Source organism: Passer domesticus, chromosome 1 (assembly GCF_036417665.1).
Source record: "Passer domesticus isolate bPasDom1 chromosome 1, bPasDom1.hap1, whole genome shotgun sequence".
NCBI lineage: Eukaryota > Metazoa > Chordata > Aves > Passeriformes > Passeridae > Passer > Passer domesticus.
In genome coordinates, this window is record NC_087474.1 from 140,781,203 (window position 1) to 140,792,243 (window position 11,041).

Consider the following 11,041-nt stretch of genomic DNA (forward strand, 5'->3'; position numbering starts at 1 on the left):
ACTGGTCAGGCCATTTGCAGTCATCTGCATGGTAATGTCAGAGACAACTATTTCTTTACCTTTTCTTTGATTTTGCTCTCAAAGGCACAGCTAAAGGCAACCCAGACTTGCCTTTTTTGAATGTCCTTTCCAAGCCTTTTAGATGAAACCTGGGGAGGTACAAGCCAAGACAGAGGTGTAAGAAGACGTAGATTGTGTGTTTTGTCCTATAACCAAGGGATCAGGCCCCAGTGCTTTTCAGCTTCTTTCTGTAAATGGAGATTTAGATTCTGGAAGATAGAGATTCTTCACATTAGATTAAATTTGCTGAATTAAAATTTCAATACTGTATTTTCAACGCAACTATGATATGTCCATGTCTAGATCACTGATAATATTAAAGGTACATCTTTTTTAAGTTCAAACCATCTTCAGTGCTTAATTTTATCTGTCATGGATTAATACTGGTTTTCCTACTCAGTGTGGTGTATTTCATCTGTGCAATTGACTGAATCTGCTCCAAGTTTGATTTTTTTTTCCCTCCTATTTCAGTGCTTTTATATGTGAGGAAGGAGACAGATGAGGTGTTTGATGCCTTGATGCTGAAATCACCCACAGTGAAGGGGCTAATGGAAGCTGTAAGTATCCAATGTCCTCACATTGTTTGTCTTTCTTGGCAAGAAAATCTTGAGGCTTTCCATGTATTATTGAGGTAAACCATAATATAAAGATGAAGTTATTCCCAAGTACATTTAAAGCATTTCTTAAAGGCTTTCTGGAGCCCTGAAATGCTGGTGTTTTCCTAATTCAGTGTTATCAGCAGGTTACTGGGTTTAAACAGCATCACAGAACTGATTATTGGAGACCTGAGCTTTGAGGAATTGCAATAGTTAACCAGTGTCAGGGAAGGAGAGAGGTGCAAGCTTCATTTTCTGAAATGCTTCTTTCTGAACTGATGGTTCAGAGCCTGTTGAGTCTTTTCCTGTAATGCTTGTCAGTACATTCCCAGCCTGGTTTCCAAGAAGAGGCCCAAGGATGCACTGTTTCTGTGGGAATTTCATGTGGCCTTTGTGCAATTGCTGTTCAGCATGTAAGAGGCAGGTGCTGAGCCAGTGCAGACTTGTCATTCAAATTTTGTCTCAAATTCCTTCTCTAGTCCTCACTTACAGCATGACCTACCTAACACTTGCCTCTTTGCTGCTTCTTTGAGTTTTTGCTTGTTACCCATTAGCTGTTACCCATAAGAGTTGCTGTTTCCATGTTTAATCTTGTTTATATGAGCTGATGGCTCATGAAATTTGGTAAGGGAAGAGTTAAGAAATAATCAGTGGAGGAATGTGAGATTGACATGTGGGATGCTGAGTTGATTTCCAGCCTTGTTTATGTGTAGGGGAGAAGACGGAAATGGATGAAAGTGCCCCTGGAGAGCTCAGCCAAGTGCTAGATGTGTGTATATTTATACTCTCTTAAAACCGTCAGAGTATCTTCTTGCATTTGCTGAACGCTTTTAATGCAGTAAAGATTGAGTTATTTGGTCAATATTTGGCCAGTAGCAGAAGGCAAAAAAAGATTTATAGGTTAGTGAAGTTGCTTAAAGCATCTATTTAGATGAGGGTATCTCTGAGGAGAGTCAGTGGCATGCTAAGGATGTCCTAACTGTGCTTCTGCTGATGCTGGTTGTTAGCTGTGACTGCAGCTCAGCTGTCAGGCAGAGCACATAGATAACAAAAACCAGACTTTGCTTGAAGAGGCAGCAGTCTGATTCATGGTAAACTGCAACAGGATTTAATCTTGTCTTTGTATGGAAGTTAAAAGTATGTTAAATCCTTCTATAACTGTTCAACCTAACATGAATATTTTATCTCCAGTAGTCTGTGCCTCTCCATGCCTGTTCTCCAGCCACCATGTAACAAAAACAAAGCTGGTGCAGAAGCAGGAAGGGTTTCTGCATACCTCAGTCAGTGCAGCTGCTGACTCACTGGCATGTTTTCAGCACCAGAGAAATCTGATCTGTTGTAAAATGTCCCAGTTCACTGGAAGGAACACATTCAGAAAATTTTAATTCTCTTTGGTAGGATATTGTGGATAAAACAATGCCAAAAAGCTGTCAAACTGCATATTCTTAAATATTCTCTCTACAGTCATTGCAGCAAATCATGTAATTTTGTAATTGTGCATATCCTAAATGCGTCATTCTGTTCTCAGTATTAGGAATTTAGGAACTGAGCCTCTGAGTATTACAGAACCCCAGATCTGAAAGGGAGCTCCGGTGATCCTAAGTCATAATCCTCATTCTCTGTTTATGGATTTTACGTTTTTTTTTCTTTTTGTTAGTCACTATTCTTGGTCTTTGACTTTTCCCCTAACTTTCTGTTATTAATGATCTGGTTTTCTCAGATACTATGTTCATTTTACTCTCATATACCCCCATTCCAAATTAACAGTTAGATTCTTTTTCAGATATCTGTCTTTTGGCAAATATCTAGGGGTTTTGGGTTTCAGAAACACAGCATGTCTCAGAAAGCGACTCAGATGTTTGGTTTTTGCTAATCAGTCTTGATCAAGTGAAAATAGCAAACCATCACACCTATGTGGAGACTGACCAGCTCTACACCCTGATTTCAGCCTGATCCAAAATCAGGATAACTGGATCTCCGTAGGTACCTCAGTCTTACATTGTGCAAAATTGCATATTTATTCAAATTACAGAAGACCGTTCAAATTGGGAAACATCTCCCAAAGTCTTTCAATAATTAAAAGCTAACAGCTGAGTTCAATAGAGCTAGCTTAGACTATTAGATACCTGCCTATATTATCTGTGATCTTCCAGCCAGTGTAGGGCAGCAGACCAGACTATTTAATAGAAATAAGCTGGCAAAGGTGTTTTCCTATACACCTTGACCCACCCAGATATTGCCCTTTCTGATTTCCTGACTCCAACAGAGAGCATTTCTGGTGGCCTGTGCAGTCAGACAAACTTGCCATGCCAGGGGACTGCAGCCCCCAGGGACACCCAGATGCCATTTCAGTGCCACTCAGAAGGCTGTTGCACTGCTTCAGGCATCCTAACAAAGAAACCTCTGCTCAGAAGATTGACAAATGGACAATGGAGATGATAAGGAAAAATATTCCTCCAAATAAAGACACTTTAAAAAAATTTAATGTAGCCTGCTTGGGTTCAGGTGAGAAATCCTGTTGTTTCTGTGGAAGTTGGCAGTAAGTGGTGGTCCCCCTGTGCTGGCAGCAAACACTCTGAGAAGAGGGTGTTAAGTGAGATGCCCTAGCAGATGCTCACCCTGTGCTTTCTCCAATTCTGCAGCAGGACTTAGCACATTTGTACTGGAGACTATGAGGGGGAGGCTCTCCCATACCCCCACTTTAAGCCTTGCTTCCACAGCTTGCTGTTTGGTATAATTGGTTGAATCCCAGGGGTTCCTGAGAAATGTGCTTATTCAGTCAGCTGGAAGTCTTTTGCAAAGCTCAGTAATCCCTGCATGTTATATAAATCCTACACCTGTCATAGGCAGTGTGACAGGCAAGGCTTTCTCAGCCCAACCTCTCATAGTTTATGTAGGAAGTGATGTCCCAGAGTCCCAAAGTGCTTTGAGCAATATTTGGAATGCATGAGTGTTAGGTATGCCAAATATCCTAGGGAAGATTTACACTGGAATGTGCAGAATGCTGTATATTAGCTGCTATTAAGCCTCCTTGGCAAGAAATGTTTTGCTCGGCTTGTTTATTTGCATGGAGTCAGTGAAAAGTGTCTTCAAGTGCTGATCTTTACAATATCACTGGGCTTCAGAGTTAACAACCCAGAGAGGGAGATAATTTCCTCATGTTCACACACTTGTGACACTTTCTGCAGTTTCAGGTTGCCAGTTTTTCTCCAATGCCTGTTACAAAGGATTTTTTTCAACTGTCTGATGAAATGGAGCCATTTTTATTATTGCTTTACAAGACAACTTAAAGTTAGGGGTACAACAGAAGCACAGATATAAAAATTCAACAGCAGATTGTTTATCTGATGTAATTCTCTTCATGATAAGCAAGGCCAGAGAATAATAAAGAGTAAATGAACAGTGAAACATACTGGTGAAAGTGAAAACTGAAGTAGCAAATACCACCCAAATTCAGTTTGTTTTTTTTCTCTGCTAGGTAGAAAACTTAGGGAGTGGATGGGTCTGTTGTACCCCATCAGTTATTCCCCTTTCTCTTAGCCACTGATATATGCTAATAGTCAGAGGACACTGTTTTCAGTGTAAGAGAAGTTTTTTGGTTCTTCAGAGTCCTGGAGTTATGCTATAGAATGCCAGTCAAGCTGATAGCTTGTGTATTATTAGGGATAGTTTTTAGGTACAAAATTGCATCTGGGCTAAGATGACAATTATACTATTTCAGGTGATGTAGACAAGTATAGGCTAATTAATTCTCTCTTGCAGAGAATCTTGGCTGTCTGGATGGGAGCCATGCTTGGTGTTGAACCTGTAGCTCTTTGAATCTGTCCTCAGTGCTGAGTTTATCCATTCCATTTTCTCTTTTGTGATAATTGCTTTAATGTACTTCCCTAAAATACCTTTTCTCAGCAGAACTCTGAATGCAAACACAAAGAAAGGATTTTACAGTGCCTGATGTTTGCCAGTCTTTAAATGGATTTTTAATTATGCATTTCAGTTCTCTAATGCAGAAGATAAGCAGTCAGCTCTTTAGCTGCAATTTCATTTCACTTGGGAAGAACTGGAAACTTACTTTGCTTGGCAGTAGAGCACCAAAGAACATTAATCACTGGGGGAAAAAAAAAGTAATTTTTCTGTAACTATTTTGCCTTTTGGGACAATCCTCTTCTGAAGTGTGAACTGTGAGACCTGTTCCCTCAAAGAAGAATCATAATTTGGAAAGCAAACCTAGCTCAGATGAAGGGCCCAGGGACACCATCTTCATAAGCACACCACAGACTCACTGCAGAATAGACATCCAAAAAAGTTACAAGTACACTGCTGCAAAGCAATACCAAAGCATCCCAGTGAAGTATTATGTTGGCATGGGTAATTTGTCAGCTAAGTAGTTCTTCCTTCTAAAGTTTTACTGTATTTTCTGCTTTATTGTTTTAGTTGCTTTAATAAGAAATTTATTTTAGAAGTCCTTTACTTTGATAACACACTTCTCTGTGAAATCTCCTTTTGTTATCTATACACTCAGGTGATGTTCTGTGAACCAAATCGTGTTTTCATTTTGTTACTGTAGTAACTTCCCAACAACACAGAAGCTTCTTAGTCCCGTGTGTTTGATGTTGGTAGCCCTCCCACAATAACAGGTACCTTGAAGAGACTTTTCAGACAGAAGTACCACCATGGAGAGTCCTGTTAGCTTAATAAGCCTTGAAATGTCTTTGAGAAATAGAAATGTGTATGCTTTTGTTGCTCCATTGGTCCATCAGCTCCTGTTGGGTTGCCATGTGTCTGCCTGCTGCCTGGTGGGAGAAGCCTTTGCTTCCATGAGCCCAAGAAATCAGATTAAGGAACAATAGAAAGATCAGACAGAAATTCCCTGGTGAAATCTGAAGCTGGGAAGAGCACTGACTCCTTGAGCAGAGCACAAGGAGATGCTGGGGCAGTTCTGATGACTCACACCCTACAAAAACTACAGTATCTGAGCTTCTGGATAGAGAAAATTGTGGGTTTTGATTAAGCTGTTCAGGGTTCTTGCTCTCCAAGTCATCCTCAAATGAAAGCATGACATGATTGTGACAGGGTTTTCTGTATAGCTATCCTGTCAAAGTTTGCAGAAATTTTGTTTTAATGTTTTACATAAGGTAAGAGGTGATATTTTATAATTCTCATTCATCTTTAGTGATATTTCTTTTCTTTTTTTTTATTTCAGATCTCTGAGAAATATGGGCTGCCAGTTGAAAAGATTGCAAAACTTTATAAGAAGAGTAAAAAGGGGTAAGTTAGTTACCTACCTAACTAATGATCTGTTGCAGGATCCTTTAGAAGTACTCAGAGATCCCAATTACAGCTGGGGCCTCATGATGCTGGGCAGCACAAACTCTTCCAGGAGACACACCCATGTGCTTGAAATCTTCATGTCTATGGAGACTGTAAGGGATGGCAGAAGGGGACACCTGGATTCCAGTCTGTGTCTGACCAGTATTCATCAGCTCACTGTGAAGGAAGGGTTTGTGGATAAGATATGTGGATCAAGTCTGTTTTGTAGACAATATGCTTACTAACATCATGGAGGGCCAGCATGGGAGATACTGCCTTTGCTGTGAATGCAGTGTGGAGTTTTCCTGCAGTGTTAGGAAGAAGTAGGCCACTGTCTTACTCTGAAAGACAGGCAGGCAATGTTTGCTGCAGGCATTTTAGCTGAATAAATTTAGACATGGACATCACAGCTGGACTTTTAGAATAGCTAGGCTTCTGCTCCTTACCATAAAACTAAATCTCACCACTGCAACTGTTTTTTAAAGTTCTATTTAACCACAATATTTTAGCAATATAATTTTAATCCACTCATTTATTTTCAGCTGTAACTAGCTTAGGGCATTGTTGTCTGGGGATTTTTTTAGCTTTTGAGAAGACAGGTGAAACTTCTCATGTTTTGCTTCTTTCTAAATGACAGAAGAAACACTTGGAGGTAGAGTGAGGAAAACACTCATATACACTTGTAATAGTCGTTGTTGATAGTCTCACATCCAAGCTGAGCTCTAAGTCTGTGAGCTGTGTGCAAAGCACAAATTCCACTGCTTCCCTGTGTTAGCAGTCACACCACAGAGGTGCAGCAGCTCCCACGGTGTGCCTGAGGAGTGGCACAGACGTGCCAGGCATGGGAGGCACCAGCTAGCTGGGTCTACCAGGGGTCTGAAGTGCAGCTCATCTGTAGGTAGCCTAAGTGTGTCCCTTAACTGCTCTGGCAAGGAGCAGCCTCTGATCCAAAGATTATAAGGGACTACGGGGCAGATCTTGCTGATAATTCCTGCTAGTGAGCCTGTACTGACACGTGCAGGAGTCTGGTTTTGTGTTGTAGAGAAGCAAGTACATGTGGCAGAGTGTATAGTTTTTCCTTTCATTGTCCTGGTACATAAAAACATTGATTTCTGCCTTTGTCACCAGCATCCTGGTAAACATGGATGACAACATTATTGAGCACTACTCCAATGAGGACACATTCATCCTGAACATGGAGAACATGGTTGAAGGCTTCAAGATCACACTGACAGAGATCTAGCCTCAGGCAGAGCCATTTTGTAAGGAACCACAGCATTTCATCCTTCTTGGAAAGCAGATTTCCCGTAAAGTTGACAGATGTTGATCAGAGAAACTGTTACAAGACTGCATTGAAAATACTGTCCATTCTGCACCTGTGCACCCACTGCAGACAGACTTGGGTTTGTCAAACACAAGGCCATTCACAGTAACCTGGTCCCTTATTTATTGTTCCTCACTCTCTAGTGTACAAGCAGTTACCAGCCCCCAGATTTGTAACCAGATGACCCACTGCAAATGTGAAATGCAGCATTTTAATCCATACTTCAGTGTGGATAAGCTCATTCTAAAACACATTCAGTAACTATGCTGGGCTAATTTCAGAAATCTGGTATAAATCACTTTACCAGTAGTTGTCTCTGTCATTGCTAAAAATCTGTTGCAGTGCTAAAGATGGGCAAAGTGGCTGACAGTTCACTTGCTCAGACTGTTCCATATCTCTCTATACTGTATAGTCTTGCCAAATACCTCTGGTAGTTCTCAGCACGTAGCAATGAGGACTTGTAAGTAAGGCATTCAGCTACAAATGTCACAAATGTAAGTAAATGGTAAAGAAACCATTTTAACCTTGTATATAATGTTTATAATATGCAATAATATATTTTAACTACTGTATGTGGGCATGTTTACTGCCACTATGTTTTTGTATGTATTTGGTTTAGGGTTTAATAGAATCTTTCCTAGAGGATTAAATTGCTGCAATCTGTCAAAGAGTGTGAACTGAGAAGCTGATAACTGAATCTGTACTCATATGCTCCATCCTTGCTCAATTGTATATACTGAAATATTAGAGCAGACTCTGCTACTGGGTCTTGGATGCTCTGGCACAATGGGGCCCACCTTAGGTGTCCAAGTCCAGCTGTAGATACCCGAGTCTCCCATCCAGCTGTAACAAAATCCAAGAGACACCATGTGTCTGCTGCCTGGTTTGCCAAGAGGTACAGAAGGGAATTCTTCCTGGTCATCTTCCTTTGATGAAGCAGAGGCTCCTAAAAGAAGGAGTCTTTTCTCAAACATGTGGTGGGAAGATTCTTCCTGCAGCAGCCTGTGCATCAAAGCATTCCTCTAGACTGCAAGAAACAGGACTTCAAACTCTTCCTTTTAAGTGTATTTTGCTCCTGTATTTCCATTGAATGATTCTGTTGTGATTCCTAGGACACTTGGAAGTGTCCAAGCCTGGGCTTGTTGTAAATATTTTATCAAAACTGGAACAATTTTTCCACTGGAGATTGAATATCCCACAACTGAGGAGTGGAGATTGGTCTCTCTCTCAAGGGCTGCATCTGAACCCAAGTTGAACTACATGGTTATTCCATCAAATTCCACACCTGCCTTCAAATTCTGTGAAGAGATAAAGTTGTGCAGGCTAAAATCATACCAGGAAAGGGGTTCAAGGCCTGAATGTCAGCACTAACATACCCAGAATTCACATAATGCCTGTAAAGTGCAGTGTGTATTCTGTCTTTCTCCTGCCCTTTTCTTTTGTCATGCGCTCTTTTCCCTTCTGATACAGAGTTCTGTTGTAATTTCCTTAACTTTAAATAATAATGCACTCCAGCAAAGATGCTCTTGCTATGCGGCTCAAGAGCAAACAATCTGGGAATACAAGAGATTTATGATGGTTCAGTTTGTTTCTATTTGGCTCAGACTGAGATAAAAAGTCCATGCTGACTTATCCCAGATATTTTTTTCTTAAAGAAAAAAAAGAGGACAGTTGGTACAGGAGGCATTAGGAACTGGGACCAGCAGATAGGAGCAATACCATTAGTTCTTGTATTTCTCTGTTTGTGTTTGGAATCCTCAGAATATAATCTGGGATCTCAGGTCAAGATGTTTGGGCAGAAGCTGCGTGTAAAGCAAAGGAGTAAATGTATGCAGGAGTTGAGCTCTAGTTCTGCCCCCAACAAACCTGATGTCCAAGGGAATACTTGGGGCTGGCCTGGGTTGGAATGTGCTGCATTAAGGAAGGCCAGTGAGAATTTATGGATCACAGAGAAGGACAGGCAGTCCTGGCAGCACCAGCACTCAGGTTAATGGGATGGTTTTGTCTTACATTTGGGTTGAGATGAGCTGAGATCTGTTGGGTGCTGCAGCATCCTGTGATGAGGAGCAGTGTAGGATCAGTGAGAAGTGCAATGCTCCAGGAATAATGGGGCTTAAGGAGCTTTCCATTGTCAGTTTAGGAGCTTTCAGTCAGCCACTGTCCAGAAATGGAAAGTTGCTTTCAAGACTAACTGAAAGCTATTCTAAATATATCTTAAGGTGTGCAAATTCCTGATAGTAGAAAGTTAATACTCCTGCCTTTAGTTCCTTCTTCCAGTCTCAATGAAGTTATCAGGAAGGTGCCTAGATTGGTGGTAAGATTATTTTAAAACAACAGCTAGAGCTAGGTAAGGATGATCACACTTTACTTCATCTGCCAGGGTTTGAGGACCTTGTTTCTCTGCTCCAGATGCAGAAGCATCACAAGCACTAAGACTGAATATCCATGCTGCACCCCTTCAGTTGTAGTTACAGCATCAGCTGCTGGAGGAGCCCTGAGCCTTGGATGCTGGTGTGGCAAGCTGTGAGCTCTTGGGGTTCACTGTGTTGGTCCAAATCAGCCCATCAGAGTGGTGGGAAAGGGGCAGGAGTGGTGTGAGTAATGCAAACTTCTGAAGCAGTGGCTGCCTTGTGCCCTGCTTGACTCAGACATCCTGAGGAGTACACAGAGCTTACATGTATATTGTTTAAAATATGCATGTTGCTCTTGTTTGATAAAAATTATTGATTAATGCTGGATCTTCCAAATATTGTGAGTTAAATGGAAGTAAGTTTGGCTACTGTTCAGCAGGGGACAGGAATATCTGCCTTGCCTCCTTTTGTCTCTTTGTGACACTGCTGTGGTTGTTTAAAGGAACAAAATTCTCATTTCCTTCTCTTCTTCAAGACAGCAATCTTGAATTTTAACTAGTGCAGCCTGAAGGGTGGCTTGCTGCTCAGTGCATTTTCCCTATGAAGAGTTGTAGCAGTGCAGTGTCTGTAGATGTTATGTTTTGAAAGACTCTAGATAGAGATGTACAAAAGGAGAACAGACTTCTAATTTTGGTTCCTGCTGCAGATTTGGCACTTTGTCCGTCCATTTGACATTATATCATGAAATCCCATTCAAATTCTCAAATTATAGTTCTTTCTTACAGTCAGGTGCTGATATTCCCAAAATAAAGTGCATCCCTTGAGTGAAGCTTTGTGGATGTAAGATGATCACTCCATCAAGACATTTTGGAGGATTTCTAACACTGAGTGTAAACTACAAAGAAAAGAATGGGGTTTTTTTATGTGTGTCCTCTCTCACAAAGTTTTTGGTCAATGGAATTCAGAGATCAAATGTCTTTCTTATATATTTTTTCTTTTGTTCTATGAATTGTTTAAATGTAAATTAATTCAAACAATTAGTGAAATCTAAACTCTCTAGCTGTCAGAGATGCTGTATATTGATTGAAGTGGAACTGGAAAGGAGTATCTTATGACTTATAAAATGTAAAGCTTATTAAATGTTTATATGCTCTTCCATTTCCTATTAATTGAGACAAGATACAAACAAGAATGTTTGTGCCAAAGATTGTGACAAGCCGTCTTTCTGGCAAACAAGAAAACTTAATGTATAAATAGTGTGCTTTTATATTAAGAATATAGCTCATGTAACTTAATAGTGTTGCAACTGGGAGAGGGGTTTGATAAGCTGTAAATACAGTTATTTTATTTTTTGTACATTTTTAAGAAGGAAAAAAATAAATATTCCTATGTATGAGATAATA

At 40.4% G+C, this 11,041-nt stretch overlaps 1 protein-coding gene across 7 annotated transcripts in view; it reads left to right on the top strand.

The window, feature by feature from the left end:
• The window catches only part of GRHL2 (grainyhead like transcription factor 2), a 63,352-nt gene extending 52,311 nt beyond the window's left edge, over positions 1–11,041 (top strand). For all 7 annotated transcript variants that reach the window (XM_064393394.1, XM_064393387.1, XM_064393368.1 and 4 more), the window contains 3 exons: positions 532–617; positions 5,857–5,921; positions 7,092–11,041. In XM_064393394.1, coding sequence (XP_064249464.1) covers positions 532–617; positions 5,857–5,921; positions 7,092–7,206 — 266 coding nt within the window. In that variant the 3' untranslated portion in view covers positions 7,207–11,041. The remainder of the gene's footprint in view (positions 1–531; positions 618–5,856; positions 5,922–7,091) is intronic.